This window comes from Liolophura sinensis, chromosome 8 (genome assembly GCF_032854445.1).
Source record: "Liolophura sinensis isolate JHLJ2023 chromosome 8, CUHK_Ljap_v2, whole genome shotgun sequence".
Lineage (NCBI taxonomy): Eukaryota > Metazoa > Mollusca > Polyplacophora > Chitonida > Chitonidae > Liolophura > Liolophura sinensis.
The window spans coordinates 16,368,995-16,392,174 of NC_088302.1; the positions used below are offsets into that span (position 1 = coordinate 16,368,995).

Here is a 23,180-nt window from a genome sequence, read left to right on the forward strand (position 1 = left end):
TTAAGTTTTGGGGAACCGTATTATCCGGACCAAACGGTGGACGAAATTCGTGCTATTCAATAATTTTCTTCCGGAACTATCAGCAAGATTTTAAGTACAAGATGTGCTTCATATTGTACTGTTACTGGAAAACGTAGAGCAATAGGATGTGGTTCACAATCGCAGTCTGTGTACTGCTGGTAAGTTAGAGTTTCATCAGGGAATGGCATCCACAATGAAACGTTTGCAACAAGCTTTAATAAAGTGACCTCTGTTGTGTTATTTAAAAAAAGGACATGGATAACAGAGAGATGTAAAGTGTTATGGTTCCATGGCACAATGTTTGCGTATAAATGTCTCTCACATTCTCTTCATTTTCTACATTCTACAGTACAAAGTGTGGAACAGTTCATTGGTAGAGTGGTTAGTATTGTATAATTTCTCTAATAAATTATGATTTATCGTGGAGTAAATTTAATGACGCATTTTCAAAGAAGAGGATTCACATTTCTATCAACTTGGAAAAATGCCTGGAATGTCGTCGATGTGGTGTTAATCCTCTATCATTGGTTTGTATGGGTTAAACTTTGAGCAAAACAATTGCCAGAAATTTTAAAAATCGTTTACCCAGCACGAATTCCTTGAACCATGCTTTTAAATGGTATACATTTTCTTTGTGATAAATGTAAATATGAAATTGATGAATTAACATAGCGACTTGTGTAAAGGCATAGCAAAATATATGAATGGTCGTGCATGAATATACGTTAATACAAATCTCAGGTCAGTATTGCCCAGTGCTATCGGCCAAGAAAATCTTGTTGAAAAAAATCAGCCTGGTAATCATCGGACGTGAGATATTTTTAATACTGTTTGATAAATCTATTTTTCCTGTCATAATTTCTCTTAATCCTTGTTGAAAACAACATATTAAGATATTCAAAAGGTTAATAATTCTCAGTGTTAAGAAATACTGTGATACCCAAATAGTGGTAAAAGATGTAGGTGGCGCTGAAACATTTCTCATCAATAATAGGTGTGGAAATGAATAACAGCGTGTAATGAAACGTAAAAACTTTGAAAGTTTGGCATATTCGCTCACCTTGTAAGCACCATACTTATGCATATTCACTAACCTTGTTACACCATACTTATGCGTATTCGCTCACCTCGTAACACCATAGTTAAGCATCTGATTTGACTTTGTAAATGTATAACCTCAACTGGACACGTATCATAATATAAGAAAGGCACATTCCTTTGGTATTTCTACCGGTACAACATTGTTAATATTTCGGATTTAGGATCCCTGCAAGTTCCTTTCTACCTGTACATTATTAATAAGAGTAGTCCGTACATCCTGGAAATACCACAAGGTAAAGTTTATTTACCCAGTTACAATAACAGTATGATATCACTTACTGTCTTTTGTTAGTCGTTGTACTATAATAACATATCATATTTGAATGACACCACCATTGCACGCCAAACGATAATGACATTTTTTTCACTTCATAAATATTTATTCATTCACAGGTATATTAGAGTAATGTAGAGCCTCATAGAAGGGCTGTCATCACACAATACTGTTGTACCGCACAGTACGCTTATCCCTACATAGTTATAATAGTGTAATACACATTTTAATATGCGGTTATCCCGATAAGTTCTTTAGCACCTCACAATACGGTATGTGATCATAAAGAAAAAAAAAACGATTCATTGGTCATCGTTTGGTTATCTTTATATAGTTGCCACAGTGAAACCACACTGTAGACTTATCCGCGTATAGTACAGCAGACGCATATATTACAGTTTTCTTGTGACAGTAACACGGATGCGGTTGCACTACACCACAGCACTGTATGTATATCCTCCACGTCGGGGTACAGTTATCGCTATAGTCATACGAAGTGGTACAACTGTATTCTAATAGTGTACGGTTATCGTCATACAGTACATTATCACTTCGCGGTACAAGTCGCATCAAACTGTACTGATATATTGCGCTCTACAGTTATACACATATCGCTCTGTAGCACTCTAATATATGCTAATCCTCATACACTAAAGGAACAACCCACGTTACGGTTATCTTCAAACACTACAAGAACCACCGATGGTACGGTTGTCCTCATATACTACGGAAACCACCCATGGTGCCGTTATCTTCATACACTATAGGAACCACCCATGGTACGGTTAACCTCAAATATTTCAGGAACCACCAATGGTATCGTTGTCCCACTACACTACAGGAACCACCCATGGTTGGGTTATCCTCATACAGTGTAGGAACCATCCATGACACGCTTATCCTCATGCATTTCATGAACTACCCATGGCATGGTTATCCTCATACACTTCATGAACCACCCATGGCACGGTTATCCTCATACATTGTAGGAACCATCCATGGTACTGTTATCCTCATACACTTCATGAGCCACCAATGGAGCGGTTATCCTCATAAACTACAGAAGCCACCCATGATACGGTTATTCTCATACACTGTAGAAACCACTCGTTATCCCCGGGCACTGTGCAAACCAACCATTGTGTGGTTGTCCTGACACACTGTAGAGGCCACGCATGGCACGGGTATCCTCATACACTGTGCAAACCAGCCATTGTACGGTTATCCTCATGCACTATAACAGCAAGACCGGAACTTGTCATTGTTCATCACAGTATATCACAGTTACACGGAAATATTTCCACGTGACTCTTACATATCATGGAATATGCCCTAACGATCAGAAAAAACGTACAAAAATAGAATGATATTCGTAACAAAACAACGTCGTCCAGAGTTAACTTCAATACCAAATACGAGCGGGTGACAATTCAGCTGTTGTCGTCAGGAGTCGTTGATGATTTTCAGTTTGTCTTGCATCTGAATTTTGCTCCTGGGTTTGCATAGTCTCGTTCTGGCGCAGCAATAACAGCAGATATAGCATCCCGTGGGCAGAACGATGGTGATGAAAAGCACAAACCAGTCTATGCACACAGACACGCCAACAGCCAGAAACTCGTACTTGTGTGCCTCAAACCCGGCCTTGGCGCTTGGGCCGTGATAATCTGGGTAACGGTAGTAAACACACAACGTACCTGTCAACAGAGAGAATAAATATATCGTATTTATTTATTTCTTTATTTATTTATCTTTAATTATTTACCTATTTTAACTACTTCTTTCTTTATCTTTCATTATTTATTTCTTTATTTATTTATCTTTAATTATTTATTTCTTTATTTTTAACTATTTATTTATTAATTTTTAACTATTTTAAATTTTAACACTATACTGCACAATATGGCCCTCACAGAACAGCAGTCAGGTTGATGTTTAGCGTAAACCACACCTTCCCAGACACTCGAAAAATCTCTTAATCCGCCAAAATAGAGATCTCCCCATTCCGAATCTAAAAGCTGCTTCCACCGCAAAGTTTGAATTACTTTTGTTTCTTTTATTCCATTTTTAGTGTAATGAAATAATGAATTGTTGTTTAAACTGAAGACAATAGTTTTTCCCTTAAACGTAAGAATGGTTGAAACAACCATGGCATTTCTTGGACACATCTCTGATATTCTACTGATAAAAGTTTCTCGCACGATTTTTGACTACAAAAGCAAAACAGCCAGTTGAATTCCACATTAAACGAGAACATCATGTCTTAACGGAGTATTGTCCCTTTGATATCAGTTGGCCTGCACTTCTAAGGTGGCGCTAACACTAGACACCTGGTGGTACAAAGGTTATTTTAATTTCCAACACTGGGGTTATTTATGGATAATAGGCGGAAACAGAATTTGCAATTTAACGAAAGACACAAATCTTACCGGCCACGCATGCGCACAATCGCAGGAATAGGGCGACTGAAAAGTAATAGGGTTTGCCCACTGCGGATTCTTCGTCCAGACATCCTCCTATACGAGGGCTCCACTCCATGATCGTGATAGGGAAGATGAAAACACTAAGGACACCGGTGACTATGAGGTAGGCTCCCACCATGTCGTCGACGCCCTCCGTGCGGTTCCAAGTGAACGTAGCTGTATTAAATACATGGACAGACGCTGTAAATCTATGGGAAGGTGCCTAAAGCAAAATACATGAATAGACGCTGCCAATCTATGGAAAGGTGGATGTAGCAAATACATGAATAAACGCTGTCAGTCTACGGGAAGGTGGCTATAGCAAATACATGAATAGACGCAGCCAATCTATGGAGAGGTGGCTGTAGCAAATACATGAATAGACGCTGCCAATGTGTGGGAAGGGGACTGTAGTAAATACATGAATAGATGCTGCGAATGTGTTTGATTGGTACACGATTTCAGCTGCATAACAGATTCGACTGGTGATTTTCACTTGGTAAGATGTAAAATTGTCGGATGTTTTGATTGTTTTGATGAGTTTTTGCTTCAATTTCCAGTCGTCCTTTTCTTTCACGCTCTGGTAGTTTTTAAAAGTTTTAAGAAACTCATCTATGCGTAGAAAGAAACTCGGCTACGGAAATGGTATTTAGTACATGAAATGTTACATACGGCTACGACAGCGCTTAGTCAGAAATGTTTGAATTTGACTCTTAATGTACTCAGTTAATATATGGGCTGGGCGTGGGCGTGGTATACAGATAGTAATAGCCATGAATTGTGTACATGTATATGGTTGTTATTTCATGCAGATATCTTTCGGTTTGATTATACACAATTTACATGTGAATGCAACTGACAGGCGTTTAGATAAAGAAAATAGCAGAACAACTCACCCATTGTTAACAACGTAGCGCCATACACGACATACATGAACATGAAGATGGTTGCGTGGATGTTCAACCCTGAAATGTCAAGGTACATAATAGACCTAAAATCTCACACAGCTATTCGAGTTGATCAGATTCAGAGCTAACATGTTTTACTAACATACCCCGTGAGGATTTTGAAAAGAGTGAAAAACTGAGCTTTTCGGCTTTTGTTCCACGTAACATTACTTCACATTGTGTTGTACGAACAACGAGTATGAAGTCTAGAGTAATTCTAGACCAGTGACCACTAATAAATTGCAATTGACATCACTGCAGTCACATTATCGTCACTGATCTGGTTTCATTTGACGACTGCTTTTTTTCTAGAATGTATTTAAGACAAAAGAAACGTTACTTCACATTTCAACAGAACCATCGGAGACTGGCATCTAGTTAAACTGTTAAAAGTCATCTGCAAAGACCTGCGCACAAAGGACAAAATTTGAGTATATCTGATGGGCAGGCATGTTCAAAATCAAACAATCTTTCCAAGACGTGCAAAAAGTAATAAACATCTGAATGTACAAGATGATATCTTACTCATGCAGTATTTGTCGTTGAGATTTGGGGCTAAACGTCTCTGGAATGAAGAGAAACTTCTGGTGTTCTCCCAGCTTTCCCTGACAAGCGTGCGCAGCGAACTTTGGCTCATCCTCATGTGACTCGAATCCTGTCGCTTGTACCCAGGTTGCTCGTTGGGAGATTCCGGCGAATCGTCTAGAAAACAGCCAGTCAATACCATTATTAATACCTTAACCTAATATGATTAACAAAGAATATTCAAGAATGACGATGGTGCTTTCGTTTCCACTTTTTCTAGCATGTTTATATCTTTATCGCCATTGAAATTGTAGTCTCGTTAGTGACAATTAAAATATATTGTATCTCCATGACAATACAGTTTAGAGAAAAACGTTTAGAGAAAAGAAAGCTCCCATAATATGCTGACTATCAAAAGTAAATAAATAATTACATGTTCTGTCGGTTTTTCCATCTTTGGAGCCTTATTTTTATAACAAAACATCGTTAGTGAAACAAAACGTTATTGTTATAGTGAATAGAGGCCATGAGTTTTTGATTTCCTGTACAGCGTGTCTGACAACTTTCATTCAAATGTAAGGCTATTTTATCATAACATGCAATCCGTATTGGTCTTCTCGTAAAAGCTACACTTATGTAGTCATTTCATTACTGTTTAATGCTATACACAAGCGTAAAATTACACCGAGTTTTTAGACTTATGGCTGAGGCTTTCTAAGTACCAAGCGCTTCCGAAACGGTCTTGATGACCCTACCTGAGTAAAACCCTTTGTAGGAATCTCGTCGTTCGTAAGATGGCGGAAGTGGATATGGGAACTCCTCCACGTCATGGAACAACTGCTCAAAGTTGCCAAAGGAGGAAGGGACCCGGACTATAGCTCTGTTAGAGGATTGAACCCGGGTCATACCTCTATTTGAGGAAACGGTTGGGATTTGGGTCGAAGGCTCCTCTATCTCCAAGAGGAAACGCACACCTGCAAAATACAAAACAACAAAACAACATTAGTTACTCACACAGAGGCGCCAAAGTTATTTCATTTATTTAGAAATCAATAATAACAAACAATCTCAAATTCAGACAGATGATGGAAAATTGTTTTTAGTGTTCATGATTTATTTGAGTTTGATCCAGTACAGCTTGTAGCAAACCTTATTGAGGCATCGTGGAATCAGGTATCAACGAGTGCCTCACCAAATGGCCTTAATGAATTAAAATTGAACTGAAAATATTTAATCTTTAATTACCATTTGAATCTCGTCGTCAACAAACCGAGCTACCTGTAATGATTTTTGATGTTTTTCAAAACTAAACAGAACAAGACCACAGAAAACATGCCCGTAATAAAATGATTGTGAAGACTTGTCTACACTGCCATCAAGATGAGTGTGCAAGAAGAAGCATAGGTAAATCCACGGATTCTTTTCTTTGTAAAGACCAAACGCCAGATTGTAGAAGGAATAAATGTAAATGTAATACAAATCCCTCAATACATTATTAAATGTAGCCCCAATGACGACTGATTCTATGTTGTTTTTTCTCTACTTGAATGGTATATTACCGTCATCTGTGGTGCAAAAATATTAAACCATACACTATTCCGAAACATTCTTTTAGCATAAAGCTAGTCTTTTGTAAGGTTGAAGCTTGTGTTAGTGGTAAAGCAAAATGTCATTATTTTACCTACCTCTCCTATGAACTTGTATTTGTACATGATCGTAACAACGCTGCTACCAGAATGAAAACTATAGTCGTATAGCCTTATATATATATATATATATATATATATATATATATATATATATATATATATATATATATATATATATATATATATATATATATTATATATATATATATATAAGGCTCTATTTATCTTGGTAATCGGATTGGGTAGGAGGTTAAATATATAAGCCAACAGTCTAATCAAACTTTACATACAAATCCGGTTTAAACGTTTTACTTTAGCCGTTTACTTTGGGGTTTTGTGTTTGACCTTTTCGATCGTGGCGTGGTTCGAATGAGATGGGTTTTTTTTAGCAATGTACTTTGTTACGAATCAGATGATTTCAGAAGACTTCGACCTAAAGCTTGCATATAACAGTTCATACCATTACTTATAAAACTTTGAGCATAAGGTTTTGCGCTCATGTGGGTGGATGGACTCGCAACTGCGGGTGTGTAAAGCACTAATAATTCTAATAATAGTGATTTACTTGTTGCAAATGTTATGTGTTTTTGCTGTGGTGGTAAAAGATTGCGATATGGTATTGTCTAAGCGATTGTTTTTTTTCTGCATCGTTTGCAAATAAGCATGAATACTACGTGACCGCAGATTCAGTGCTTTGTATATCATGAGAATAGCCAGTGAGAATTTCTCTTTTCCCAGGGTTAGTAGAGCTAGAGTTCAAATCCAACCGAATAAACCACGGGCCGTTATACCTGAGTTACCATCGCTTCGATGTTGTCATGATGGATTTCACTTATCGCACATCCAGTGCAAAGGGGTAGATGGAAGGAAATGCTACAGGAAAACACCACCAATCCTCTGATTTGTATATGTGAAACAAATCTCATAAAATATCATTTTTGGGGATGAAACTTACCCATTGCAAGTAGGATAACACCTTCATCTTAGTCATCAACAAAATATTTACAAGATATCTCCGCACCAGTCAATATAAGTGGATACCCGCTGAGAGAAGCAATCATTTAATGTCTCCTCTGATTCTGTCCATGAACCAGTCATCGTGCGTACGCGCTGAGATTCAGTGATTCCCCTGATTCTGTCAGTCGTTCAGTCATCTTCACCAGAGCTTACGAATGACGTGAGTACGCGCGGAGATTCAGTGATTCCCCTGATTCTGTCGGTCGTTCAGTCATCTTCACTTGAGCTTTCGAATAACGTGAGTACACGCGGAGATTCAGTGATTCCCCTGATTATTTCGGTCGTTCAGTCATCTTCACCAGAGCTTACGAATAACGTTAGTACGCGCGGAGATTCAGTGATTCCCCTGATTCTGTCAGTCGTTCAGTCATCTTCACCAGAGCTTACGAATAACGTTAGTACGCGCGGAGATTCAGTGATTCCCCTGATTATTTCGGTCGTTCAGTCATCTTCACCAGAGCTTACGAATGACGTGAATACGCGCGGAGATTCAGTGATTCCCCTGATTCTGTCAGTCGTTCAGTCATCTTCCCCAGTGCTTACGAATAACGTTAGTACGCGCGGAGATTCAGTGATTCCCCTGATTCTGTCAGTCGTTCAGTCATCTTCGCCACGGCTTACGAATAACGTTAGTACGCACGGAGATTCAGTGATTCCCCTGATTATTTCGGTCGTTCAGTCATCTTCGCCAGAGCTTACGAATGACGTGAATACGCGCGGAGATTCAGTGAATCCCCTGATTCTGTCATTCGTTCAGTCATCTTCGCCAGTGATCACGAATAACGTGAGTACGCACGGAGATTCAGTGATTCCCCTGATTATTTCGGTCGTTCAGTCATCTTCGTCAGTGCTTTCGAATAACGTTAGTACGCGCGGAGATTCAGTGACTCCCCCGATTCTGTCGGTCGTTCAGTCATCTTCGCCACGGCTTACGAATAACGTTAGTACGCACGGAGATTCAGTGATTCCCTTGATTCTGTCAGTCGTTCAGTCATCTTCACCAGAGCTTACGAATAACGTGAGTACGCGCTGAGATTCAGTGATTCCCCTGATTCTGTCAGTCGTTCAGTCATCTTCGCCACGGCTTACGAATAACGTGAGTACGCACGGAGATTCAGTGATTCCCCTGATTCTGTCAGTCGTTCAGTCATCTTCGCCAGCGCTTATGAAAGAAGCAAAATCTCATTGAGATAATCAATCATTTGATGTTTCCTGTGATTCTGTCAGTCGTTCAATCAACTTCCAGCGCTTACGAAAGACAAGCGTTGTCACTTGCCCCACCCGCCCCCCCCCCCCTCCTCCCCATCTCTGAAGACCGCAAGTCTCTTCCCGGGGGATAACAAGGGCTCTCTTCTTGTTACAGAGCCGTTAATAATGGATACCGATCCCACACTAGTATTGTAACGCTTTTCCTTCCTTTAAGTATGTTGTCATTGAATATCTATATAGTTAAACACTTTCTACCTTACCTGTAGTCTAGAGCTGGGGAGAGGTGGGGGGGGGGGATGCAAAATGGATTAAATTAGTGTGGCATTGCCATAAAACTCAAAGTAAAATAAATTTTAATAGATGCATATAAATGAATATAAACAAGGGCTATCGTGCAAATTGAATACGTCTACATTGCCTTGTGAGGGAAACTCTTATAACCTACTTCATATATATACTACACTACATGTCAATTTCTTTTACTCCATTGTGTTCGACAAATTTCCTTGTTGAGCTCAATGTACATGTTTACTTTAAGTTAATGACGAATGCATCCAAACAGCAGAGATAAAAATAGGTTAGTTGAATACGCTGTCAGCCGTAAGTTTACTTAGTATACTATATACAGACATGTATCTATCCCATTCTTAGCTGCTGTGGCCATCTCTCCTAACACGCATTAAGCGACCTTGTCCTTACACATACTTTACATGTCCCTACATTACACGTATTGCCACTCAAGCATATATGAGCGCGAGAGCATGACATTGTCTATGTGTCTATGTGCGTGGCTCTCGTTTAACAAGAAAATAATGCTGGAATGAGTTATGGGTCAGCCGATTACGCGCTGATCTGCATCTATAGTCGGGTATATATCAACGCTAATAGCAATGGGTATGTGCCCGTTTTACGTCGCTCTGCTATAGGAAGGGATTAATGGGGCGGTGTGGTATGGTCATCAGATTACGTGTTTATCAACGGGTGACTATTATATAAGCTGTCCCCGTCACATCTGTAGTCACTGTAGTATATATCAGCGCTAATGACAATGGGTATTCGTTCGTTTTACAGGGCTCTCCTGTAGAAGGGGATTAAGGGGGCGGTGGGGTATATGGTCAGCAGCTTATACGTGTTAATCTACAGGTGGCAAAGTGGGTAAATTCACTATGGCGGGCTCGTATATCAAAACAAACAGAATCAACACTGATGGGTAACTGTGTGTGATAGGTAAGTCTGAATACTCTACGCTGAAATTACCTGTTCAACGTATGGTACATTTATTCAGTGTCAGTGATGGAAAAAATAGAAGATTTGACCCAGGATTGTATATCTCGAATGTCAGCCAATCAAAATCGATTCCGTTTCCCTTTGAGAGTCTTATAAGCGCGGAGAAAGTCTTTTCATGGGAGGGAAAGATCTGTAGTGTTTTGTACTGTTAAAAAAAGGACTCCGTCTTTATTCTGAGAAAGATGTTTGCGCCAGAGAAGTAGAAGTATTAAAAAAACAAAGAAGCTAGAGAGAGAGAGAAAAAAAATAACATTACAAAGATGTTTTTGTTTTCATTATAAAATATGTAATTTTCCCTTGTAGTTTATTTACTTGTGTATTCCCTTTTCAACTGTTCGTTATTGTATGGATTTGTAACTGAAACGATCGTTCTTGCTACAAGCTACATAGTTGGACTGTGAAATAGTATTCCAAGATCCTCTTCCTGGCTATCGTAGTTTTTCACCTTCACGACTGGCATTTTTCGCCACTGGGATAGATAAATGATGTCTACATGTTCACCGTAATGTGCCCATGGTTTAAACTTCTGCGCCCGGTTGTTCAAAATTGTATCCAGACTGAACTACCAAATTTAACTTTAAGCCAAGTCTTCAGTTTTGTACTTGGTCCTAAAATAATTGTGCAACAGTACATTAAACATGCTAGAAAAAAGAAATTGTTTCCGTTCCAGAGTGTTTAAGTGTGTGATCAGTGTTGGCAAGTCAAAAAAGCAATGAGCTAAGTGTGTATCAATCTATAAGATGCATACCAGAAAATAGAACATCGTTGAGTTTCGGAGCATTTAAGTTCGCGATAAGTGTTTGGGAAATTCCGACGATACTGGTCTACGTATTCTTCAAATATACTTTGTTCCTATCTCCATGACTTAACTTAGGAGGAAAAATGAAAGTGAAACTAGAGTTCTACTTCTTCAATATGGCCATATATGTTAACGGTCACCCTCTTTGTGATTTGTTTGCAATTCAATGGTTAGGAAGTATTTTTCGGAAAAGGTTCACAGCCTCTCTATACAAAAGATCACATGTTACATATTAAACATTGGTCATGGACCTACTTGTGTTAATGTCTGCTTGAATACAGTGTAATGTGAATGGCCGCAAAAAGTCATCTCACACAGCAAATTCACATTTCACTGGAGTCTGAATGGGCTAATGTTAAATGTCAACCCATTTACTTCACGAATTATCTCCTTAAACTATACAGGTTTTAGACCGTGGTGACAGAAGACTTGTGAAATTTGCTTCGCAACCTTTTCAACATCCAGACCTAATAATGGGCTATAAGTCTACTACTTTTCCAGCCCAGTGGTGAGTGGATTCCAGTTAAACTTAGCACTGCAGCATTTGTGAAAGCCTACTGCATGCACAGCTGAAAGAGCCGTTCGGTCAGGGTTGGGGTGTGTGCTTAGTCGGTGCTTCAATTCTGAGTCGGGTACATCAGGATCCTTTGGCATTGTTTTCATGTGAATTACATGTTTATTACAAGTGATGAATAAAAAGTATTTTGAGTACTTCTAGACCAGTGATGTACAACGTCCTTCACATGAACAACTACCGCACTAACATCGCCGCTCTAGTTATACTCTCCAAGCTGTAGCCTTTTTGTATTATATTTAGAATTTAAAGCTGAAGCAGCAATATAAATACGTTGCCATTCGTTGCGAGAAAAACGGAACACAGTTAAAGAAGCAAAAGACTCAAGCAAAAAAACACCGGCTAAAGAACGAGCAAAAGCTGAAAAATGACGTCGAAACTTCGAACTATCAGCTGAATGACTTATTGATTGTACGAGTTGAGCTGACTTGTTTCAGACGGCAAATCTTGGCAGGGATTATCTTTAACGGATTATGGTAGACACTATATAATTACCACTGTTTATCCTAATCCCCAGTTTCCCAACCTGCTACAATGGTGGTGACTGTCATACGATATTACCCGATAGGTGACAACGTGTACAGAGGTACACGGGCTATTACATCCAAACTAATTTATACCCTGCAGCTCACCCAGCAGGAGTTTCACGCATTTTCTCGCTAGATCACCACTATTCCGCCAATGATCGAACCATATTCACGCGTGGGCGATTTTGATCTCTTAATGAGAACATAATGTTTTTTCGACGTCGCCTTTTAAATATCCAGAAAGACATTCCAAAATAATGCGTAGCTCTTCATACCTTTAAATGTAGGCGGCACGTTTCCCAATACACCTTTGGGTGGGCATGAGGACTATTCCCGTACGATACCTGGTGTGCTACAGATTATCACGTATAATCCGAAATACTTACTGAGCTAAATGAGCAGGTGTCTAATGATTTGTATTGCATAAGCATGCCATGTTACAACATGTAGCAAAATTCAAACGCTGACGTATGATCTCGGCTGTGGCATACTCTGTTATCAGTAAATGACCTAAAATTTCACCCGTGACTAAACTGCAAAATTTTGCCTCTCTCTGAGAGTGTTATTGTCCTTGGAAAGATTTTTGAGGTTTGTTTACAAGGTACCGGTATGGGGATATCTCACCAGAAAATGAAAGTTTCAGCATCAACATTAGATATTATTTGTCTCTAAAAATGCAATTTTTGGGCGAATTTGGGTTATTTACCGTGCATGCATTACGCACAGACGCAGTAAGATATCACACGTAACAAGACTTGTCATTCGTAAAGCTGCATAACCAGGGCGAAGCATGCAGCTCGTAGCTATATACATTTAGAAGGCTGCATTATTTAAACCATATGAATATGAAATACAAGGGTCTGCAACATGAAAAATGAAACCAGACCAATGACCAGACCAGGCCGGCAAATGGTGGCACGTAACCGATGAAATCCGGTGTCAGTTTACCCTTGTTAGGGGTTTATTCTTACAGTTCACGTAAATGATGAAAATGTAGCAACTCCTACACCCTCTAGTTCCATGGCTAAAGCGGCCAAGCTTAAACAAGCCTATTATAAAATCCGAGTGCCAGAAGACACACATTTTATAGGGTTTTTACTTGAGAAAAACAAACTAATTAAGTGCGCCAAAGTCAAATCATTCAAGAAATCGGTGAATATAAAATTTCATCACCACGATCAGATTACGCTAGTGCACAACGACAAGCGTGAAAGTCAATAGTACCTAGGGCATTAATTATCAGGGACATTGCATATCGGTTTAGCAACATGAAAATATTTCCAAACATCACTATTTATGCTAAGATAGGAAGAAATGACAAATTAATGCTTAAACACGAAAAAATGGATATTTATAGATTGGTGTAGAATTGCCTACGATCATGTCACGTAACATGAGTCAGAATAGAAATGCCCAAATACCCATGGGTCAGTGTAGAATTGCCCAGGGTACCCATAGGTCAGTGTAGAATTGCCCAGGGTACCCATTGGCCAGTGCAGAATTGTCCGAGTACCCATGGTCAAAGAAGAATTACCCGAGTACCCATGGGTCCATGTAGAAAAACAAGAAAACTCTTTAAGGATCAAATCTCTAACGCGCAACCATAAGCGTTTCTCTAATACACATAGATGAATGAATGCCGAAACTTTTCAAGACATCAAATCTGAAATTTTGGTCATATAAACACTATCTTTCAAACATGCCAGTTCAGTGGAGACTTCTAATTCTCAATGATGAACTCAAAGTGCAATTGCAATGGCGAGCAAGGGCAGACTTTCAAGATCAAGGTGTTCTGCAGTACCATTCAATAACGAGAAGAAGGCCTTTGCCTTTGTCATTTGTAAACACCCTCCATGCGGGACTTGCATAACAGCCAACACATTGCCTTGAGGAGGACATGTGAGATTCCTTAGGGATTAAAATACAGTAATTCAGATTCCCTCCAGGTTTTTGTTGCACCACACAATAGTACGATGGGGCGAGGATTCGTAGCGGACAGAGCACGGCCATGCAATTAAAACACAAAGACATATACTAGACAACTTGGAGTCTAGAACCAGAGCAGCGACGACAGCGTGATAACTGGGAAATGGTCACTTGTAACCAGTGAAATACGGCCTCCTGTCAGTTTACCTAGGTTAGGGTTTTACTCTAACTGATCATGTAAATACACAGGCAAATTGCACACCTCCAGCACCATGGCGTGTGGAAATACAGTGATGTTAATTGCAATTTATTAGACGTCACTGATCTATGTTCCTAACATACGTATTCGTGCAAGTCCATGTCTAAATAGGTTAATGGTTTTGTCTTAATTATACGGTACACTATATGTATTTTTTTGTGGCGCAAAACGATTGCACTACATCAATTTAGTGGGTCGAGCGACTAACCACATCATAATAATATGTCCAAGCAACACATTACGTCTAAATACTTTTTTCCTTCATCTATCTATCAATGGACGACTTCAGTTAGCCTTTAAATTTTTCACGTCGAAACAGACATTCGGATAACAGACGTCAATCAATAAGGAGGTTTCAGGTCAATAATCACAAGGCCAACTCCTAAAACGACGTATAACACAAACCACCAGAGAACCACCAGAAAGTATATAAAGTATGAAACTAGGACGGGATCATACAAATGGAAGAATATATAGAATAAAATAATAGAATATAAGTTTTTGAAACTTAGTGCCAAGAAAACATCCGTATTATATTTATGCATATCACCTCTCTACATGCTTCAACCAGAACATATTGTCTTTACAAAATGCCTGTGTGGAACAAAACAAGGTATCCGAATCTTACCTGTGAATGTGCTCTAAAATATCATGTCTTTACACAATATATGCATCTTAACTCTCAAAATGCACCCCTTCCAAAACATCGCGTCTTTACAGGGCGTCTGCACTTTACGTTCCAACGTGCTCAAAATTCATGTCTTTAGAGAATGGTCTGCACCTTGCCTTTCACCATACCCAAAACATCATGTCTTTACAGAGCGTCTGCACTTTAACCTTCTTGTCTACAGTCTGTCTGCGCCTTATCTCCTCAAAACTTCACGTCTTCAAAAGAATATCTGCACCTTACCCTCCACCACCCCCAAACATCGCGTCTTCACAGAATATCTGCACCTTACCCTCCACCACCCCCAAACATCGCGTCTTCAAAGAATATCTGCACCTAACCCTTCCCACCCACAAATATCGTGTCTTCAATGAATATCTGCACTTTACCCTCCCCCACCTCCAAACATCACGTCTTCACAGAATATCTGCACCTTACCCTCCCCCACCCCCAAATATCGCGTCTTCACAGAATATCTTCACCTTACCCATCTCCCCCGCCCCCACTCCCCCCACCCCCCCGGAAAAACATCGTGACTTCACAGAATATCTGTACCTTATCCCCTCCCAATCCCCCAAAACAAACGTCGTCTTTGCACAGAATGTCTGCACCTTACCTCTCAACGTGCAGAAAAACATAGTGTCTTTACATAATGTCTGTCCCTCACCTTCTCCGTGTACCGGCAAATGACTGGCTCTAGTCCAGAGTATTCCACACATCATAGCGACAATTTGCCACTAGGTATGTCAGTAGACCCTTATCCACTCACCCAGCCATCGCCCTATCTTCTGGCCACCTTCAGGAAGATATGACCGTTAGCGAACTCAAAGATAGCATTTCGTGATGGGTAAGCAAGGTCTGGATCAGCGGTCTCCAGTAGTCGTGTAACCAACAGACAATGGCAGAGGGATCAGCAGGTACATCGACCCATCTTACCTCAGACAGGGTCTGAGGGGACAAGATTCAGTATTGCACGGTATCCTATATATCGTGTCTGTCATATTTTCCCTTTAAGTACAGCGAAAATGCCGGAATGACGGGTTGGTTTTCACCTGCTCGAGCGGTCTGAGTACGGGATCGATAAGCGTCCGCGAGGATGTGCTGTCAAAGAGGGAGGTCTATTCGATACAATTACACAATCTCTGTAATACACCCACCCACCACTCCAGCGCACGCACAGCCCCTCAAAGTGTCGTCGTGCTCAGCGACAGCTAACCTTATCCCGTCATCTGGTCCCAGTCGAGCAGATGCACCCGAACGACGGTCTGTCGTACTCATCAACAAATAGATGCAACTAATCACTACTGCAAAACAACCTTTCCATTGTTCCAGACACATAATCGCCTGGCTTTGCATCGGTATGGTATTTATATAGTCGAACGGGTTGAGGGCATGTATATGTTGCTATCGCAGCACGAAATCTAGGACAATGAGACAATGAGCTGACTCGATCATCAGATATAACCTCAATACCTTAGACGATGAGTCTGAAGCGAGACTTTTAATATTAGAGACAAGATATTATTGTGTCTTTTTTTTAAATCATCTGTTGAGATTTTATGGAGCATGTTTCCGAAACATCTGGTCTAGTGTTGTCAAAAATTCAAGACTGGACGCCTAGTGTATGTTTTATGACCTGTACGCGAGATATATTTCACAAACTATTCTTTTAGACGTTTTTGTGGAAAAAGAGAAGCCAGACCTGATTTACTTAACCATACCCCATTCTCAAGGAATCTCTTTTATTTAGTATTCTGGTACGCACAAAAATGTGTTCGAACAAAACAGAATCATGCAAGCACTCTTCTTTGCAACATAAGTATTTCCCCATGGCTACATATGACAGACTCTCTTAGGATCTAGGTGTATAGACATAACAATACACAACACCATATCTGGCACACTCGAGGAACTTCATGAAGTCAAACCGGAAAACCGGACGTGTTGATTTTCCGGCTGGAGTGCATATGCACCGGCAAACTGGAGAGTTACATTTCCGCTATGTTGTTTTTACTCAAACACTGACATTATTCCGTCTATCGAGGTAGATGGGTCACGCTGAGCTTACTTTAGGTTCAAACCCGCTGTTCACAATGTTGGCCTAAGAACCTTACTAGAGGTATACAGAGCCAGTATACCAGCAGCGATCGTGTCTGTTTGCAGATATTAAAAGGCTGTGTTTTTAATAGTTTTTAGAAATATACATAGAAATGGTCATACAGTAAGTGGAGTTGGCATCTCAGGAATCTCGTAAGTTCACGCTGGTTTGGATGAGACAGAGTAAGCGCTCTCGTGAATGATCGCAAATAAAAGGTGTGATTTTACGGTAGCTGCAGACCGGGCGACAGACTCTATGCGAGATGTATATTCAGTCTAGTAAATACCGTAAAATCTCGCCTTTTAGCTGCGCTAGTTTGCGAGAGCCCCCACCCTGTCTTGCCCATAACTGAACTCTCGGAACTCCTGAAATGCCGGTTCGTCTTATTAGTCCCATTGTTAAGTATACCATGATATGTGTTAATTACTACATATAACGTAATTTTATCCAAAAAGATGTCTTATAAAACCAACTAACTTTCACCCAGGATACCTGGTTCTGGGGCTTTAACAAACCGGCTGGAGGGAGGGCGAGGATGGTTTTGTAATGTCAGTAAACATAATGACCTTATGATGCTTGTAAACAGTAAACGTATATACTTGTACCTCATAAATGGCAATTATCTTCGTATTTTTGTCACATACTGCCTACCCATGTTTTGCTTGATTACTCTCTGTTAATTAACTCGAGTAATAACTGCATGGTCTTTTTACCTTCTTTCACACTCTAATGAGCAGTTTGAAAGACCTTGAGGAGTTCAGTGATAGCCTTGACTTATAGAAACCCCTTCTTATCTGTGTATATAAGGATAGGTGCGTATGTATATGTAAAAAATGTCCCTCCAGCATATACTACAATCTATCTCCATTCTACCATATCTTTCTGAACATATGGTATGAGTATATATATACATGTATTCGACGGTACTCTCGGTATGTGCGTCACGCCTGAGTGATTGTCCCCATCTTGTCTAAAGACAACCAGAAACCTTGGCAATTAAAACAACGATTTACGCAACCATTTTCACTCAAATATGAAGCCAATGTACCCACCTTCTTCCCCGGGCCCTCGGGCTGATTCTCTTTGAGTTCTCATAGTCGTGTCATTTTGCTTCTTCGTCGCAAAACGCCCCTCCTCCGGTGCGCACAGATCCGCAGGTAAGTTTTCAACTCTACACGTAACTCCGTCGTCTACAGTTCGACTGACCTCGTTTTGCCACCGTTCGGCAGATGGATTGGTGTACACATATCGCTCCATTCTAATGTCTTAAAAAAGAAAGACCTTTTGTCTCGACGGGGTCAAGAATAGACGGCTTGTGGATCAGGTTTGTCGTAGATGTTAGATACACACTGTTTCTCAACGTACTGAGCTCGCCACATCCTCAGGTCTTCCACTTTGTTTCAAGTTCCGCCTGACTGCTTCAACCGTGTAGTCAGCGGGGCGCGCAGTGTTTAACACTTTCTTAAGAGGTAAATGCTTTTTTCCGGAGAGCCCATTCCCCAACGCTTTTGAAATGAAATAAAAACACCACGGTGCTATTATTACACAGCCTAAAGTCCGAGATCCACAATAAGAGTAGCATTCGGGCCCCGCCCTGGTACCGGTGCCACTTCGACATACCACATTCTCGAGGGCACCGGGTCCACGTTGTGGACGGTTTCCAGGTCAGCTGTGACGATACAGCCTTTCCGAGATCAAGCGCAGCGGAATGTATTTATTATTGATAAACCGAGCACGACACAGTTCCCATATCGTATATCACTGGCTTACATAATGCAGACGGTGTTTTGATCATCAACAGCAATCGACCCTATCACAAGAAACAACGACAACATGCTCGAGTAAGCTACATGGCTTATACATGTCAAATATTCTCTGCCAAGTTAACTCTTTCTTTTTTCCTGGTTATTGAGACGACGTCGGAACGTCTCGCAATATTTTTTTTTCAGAAATATCCACGCGCACACTGATAATTTATTTACAAATTTAGCCCCCGGACTTATATACTAAGTCACACGTATCATATACCCAACAGGTATACGCAGGTTTATCTGGGGTTTGCATAGGTACTGTTTTACGTACAGACCAGATGGAAAAGAATGTCATTGTTTACGACTTAACGATAAACATAGCTTATTTTGGTTGTACAAGGACTTGTCTTGAGCATTAATTACACAGTTGGAATGTTATGGGTAAACACGGGAATTACTACCAAAGAGATACCGAATCGACACTTGACTGTCAGATTTGACTGGATTTCTGGATTATTTCCTTAAACGTTAGTACCTGAAATTCCTAGCCTCGGTATGTTGGCTAACACGGCCACGAGGCAATTCAGCGACGATTCATTCTTTATGCGTTTCATGGTGTACATACGTACCGAATACCCTGGATTGTTACATGACATGCCGTCAGCGTGTATAATGCCGCACCAATGAATGTCTGCCCCTATCAGGAATAGCTTGCAATACCTTGATACACACGAAATACAGTTTGCAAATGCTTAAATAATTTTCACACTTTTAACTTCACACAGCATTTTTTTGTGTGTGGATTGCGATTTATTTTTGCGTGTGAGAAGAGCTTATATGTACCAAAACACTTTTATCTCTGTTATTCTCACAGGTCTACATTCACAATAATAAAAGAAAAATAAAACTTTGAATATATGACCAATTCAACCAACACAACATTAACAATAAAAGACAGATGAAACAAAAATGTCAATTAACTTACCGAAGATTATGCCAAAACGTACAAATATATATATATATATATATATATATATATATATATATATATATATATATATATATATATATATATATATATATGTATATACATATATATATATATATATATCGGGAGGAATATAAGGTACATGAAAAGCGCCCGGATGAGGTCCTGCGTGTAACGCGGTCTCCCGTGACCCATTACCTGGATTGGATGCCCTGAAAATATTGGTCTCTGATGATCTTTTGCTCTAAAAATGGCTATTTTCATTGATTTGTTTCTTTTGGGGCCGATGGCCTGTGGAGAATGTTACTCTAGACACGAACTATAATTATCTGGGGAACACCTGGATTAGACTGTCACGGTGTGTATTATTTTGGGCTCGATGTCTATAGCATGTATCGCATATAGCATGTGGTGAGGGAAGCTATACCTTACTATGGTGCGAAATTAAGCCTGTCAGCCTTCAACGACCAAACAATGGACATATGAATTAAATTTGCACTATATACACGTGTAATGTGTGGAGGATATTTGTCCGTGTCCCTTCACCAATGTGGTCCCTGTAAGTTCAAGTCCAGCTCATGCTGGCTTCCTCTCCGGCCGTACATGGGAAGGTCTGTCAACAACTTGCTGATAGTCGTGGGTTTCCGCCCGGTTTCCTCCCACCATAATGCTGGCCACCGTCGTATAAGTGAAATATTCTTGAGTACGGTGTAAAATATCAATCAAATAAATAAATAAATCCGGGGGCCTCCGTGGCTCAGTCGGTTAGCGCGCTAGCGCAGCGTAATGACCCAGGAGCCTCTCACCAATGCGGTCGCTGTGAGTTCAAGTCCAGCTCATGCTGGCTTCCTCTCCGGCCGTAAGTGGGAAGGTCTGCCAGCAACCTGCGGATGGTCGTGGGTTTCCCTCGGGCTCTGCCCGGTTTCCACCCACCATAATGGTGGCCGCCGTCGTATAAGTGAAATATTCTTGAGTACGGCGTAAAACACCAATCAAAAAAAAAAAAATAAATAAATAAATCCGTGTCCCTAGATCATGTGTGATGCTCGATTGTCATTGGCTGATCAGACAGGTTAAGCTGGTGAGGTAAGCATTCCCGAGATCTGATCTCTGCTGGTGGACTAAGCATCCCCGAGGCCTGGTCCCTACCGGTGGACTAAGCATCACCGAGACCTTTACTAGACCCTGGTCTAATAAAGGGAGTAAAGATTCTGCACTGTACACATGTCGTCATCTCATGAGTTTTCTCTTCTTAATCAAGTATTGGTCATAGCCCAAAATGGTTTATACAATAATGTTGACGAATTTAACCACACTTAGCCTACATCGCTAAAGTATCGAACGAATAGGGATTTATCAGGTTATTTTGGATGCAAATTTGAAGTTGTGCCGAAAATTGTCTTAACGAGGCTTCCGACATCTTATTTCACTTACACGGCGAGGTAACCTTTTAGTAAAATCCAATAAAACTGATTGAATTTATTTGATTTAGAGAATTATTATGATATTGGAGTGAATGAATGATTATGGCTTAACGCCAGCTGGCAAATATTTCGTCTCCATCTTTGCGAGTTATCATATTAGAAAAACGTCTTAGAAAGCACTGTGAGGTTATAGTTGTATATGAGAACACTTACAGGGAGGGGGAACTAGTGAAATACGGCCTCGTCAATTTACTACAGTTAGGGTGTTATTCTAACTGTTCATGTAAATAGTACTAGATTTTTCCACAACTAGCGCCATGGTTTAAGTAGAATAAGGTAATCACACTTCAGTGTTGTTAATTTTTTTATTAAACGTCACTGGCCTATAATTACTCTAAGTTTTTTTTTGTCATCACATTTAACATACAATCTCGTTAAAAGGGCCAGGCCTCATGATTGCATAGTCCACCAGGAGAATCCTGATTTATCGAGGAATACAATAAAATAAAAGATTCAAGGCATAGAGTAAAGCCAAAGCATATCAGAACAGAGCAGACGACATTGTGATAATTGGCAAAAGATCGCACATAACCGGTGATATACATGGTTTCATGTCAATTTACCCTAGTAACATTTTTTTTCTAAGCACTTATGTACACGTTTAACAAGTAGAAAATTACACGCCCCTTAACACCATGTATGGTGTAATCAGAATAATTGGAAATAAAATGCTGCGATGTTAATTACAATTTATTAGACGCAAATAAATTAGACTAAAAATACTGTTTTGTCAAGCCCAAGAACTTGACGACTCCCTTACTGTTAGCACAGAGCTTGTGCATAATGCTGTTGTGCTTCAATATAGCGACTATTACGGAGATTTTTGGCAAAAAATCGATCAGCGCAAATCTAATAATTTTTTTTTTGCGATTGTTTTAAAATAGCCCAAACAACTACCTTTTAGAAAACTTCAGCCTCCTCGGTACATGTGTTAGCGTTCAAAATCGGTAATTGGTCGGATTGTGACTTAAGAATCATTTTAATAAGTTAAATTGTACAGATACAAGCATGATATTTACTAAACGGTGGTACATTGAGTCATTCTCGTTAAATATATACAAAAGGTTTGATTACACTGGTTAATATGGATTTCTTGTCAAAAACCCCCTGTGTAGCCTCTTTGGTGTGACTTGCAGTAATCTGAAATATTTCACTACATATCTGTGTACCAGTGAGACTTCCGGCAGACACTATGTTACAGTCAAACCAGCACGGGATAGTTATTTGTGTGTTTAATGCGGTACTGAACGAGGCATTCATGTGTTTTGATAAAGGAAACCGGAAGGAAACCGCGGGGAGCGGGTAGACTGGTTTTTGCCTTAGCTGTGAGAAATCAGCTGGCTATCTGCCCGGCTCAATTTTCTCATAAATCGCTTTGAGTTGTTACATTCACTAATTTGTAGCTCGGATCAAAGCTTTCACTCGAAGAGAATCCGAACTTCACATACCGTCATTTTCGAATTATTTGGAAAATGTTGAGCTGACTGATCTTCCCAATAGTAACATCATCTGCTTTTTTTCACAGTAGTTGCCGTAAGATTGTTTTTGTTCATTATTGAATAAATAATTAAAGTCTTGTCGTTCTGAAACAAATATCTTGGTTTCAATCCAAACGTTC

The 23,180-nt window shown here is 39.9% G+C and overlaps 1 protein-coding gene across 2 annotated transcripts; it reads right to left on the reverse strand.

Moving 5' to 3' along the window:
* Positions 1 to 1,611: 1,611 nt before the first annotated feature.
* LOC135473837 (uncharacterized) lies at positions 1,612 to 18,521 on the reverse strand. 2 transcript variants are annotated; one of them, XM_064753747.1, is made up of 6 exons: positions 18,392 to 18,521; positions 6,083 to 6,301; positions 5,328 to 5,504; positions 4,752 to 4,820; positions 3,823 to 4,032; positions 1,612 to 3,090 (listed from the first exon to the last, which is right to left on the reverse strand). In XM_064753747.1, exons 1-6 carry the CDS (start codon positions 18,432 to 18,434, stop codon positions 2,840 to 2,842), a joined length of 969 nt encoding a protein of 322 aa, XP_064609817.1. In that variant the 5' UTR covers positions 18,435 to 18,521; the 3' UTR covers positions 1,612 to 2,839. The 2 variants fall into 2 exon arrangements, with proteins under 2 accessions (XP_064609817.1, XP_064609818.1); XM_064753748.1 differs by lacking the exon at positions 18,392 to 18,521 and adding an exon at positions 16,011 to 16,082.
* Between the last annotated feature and the right edge of the window lie 4,659 nt (positions 18,522 to 23,180).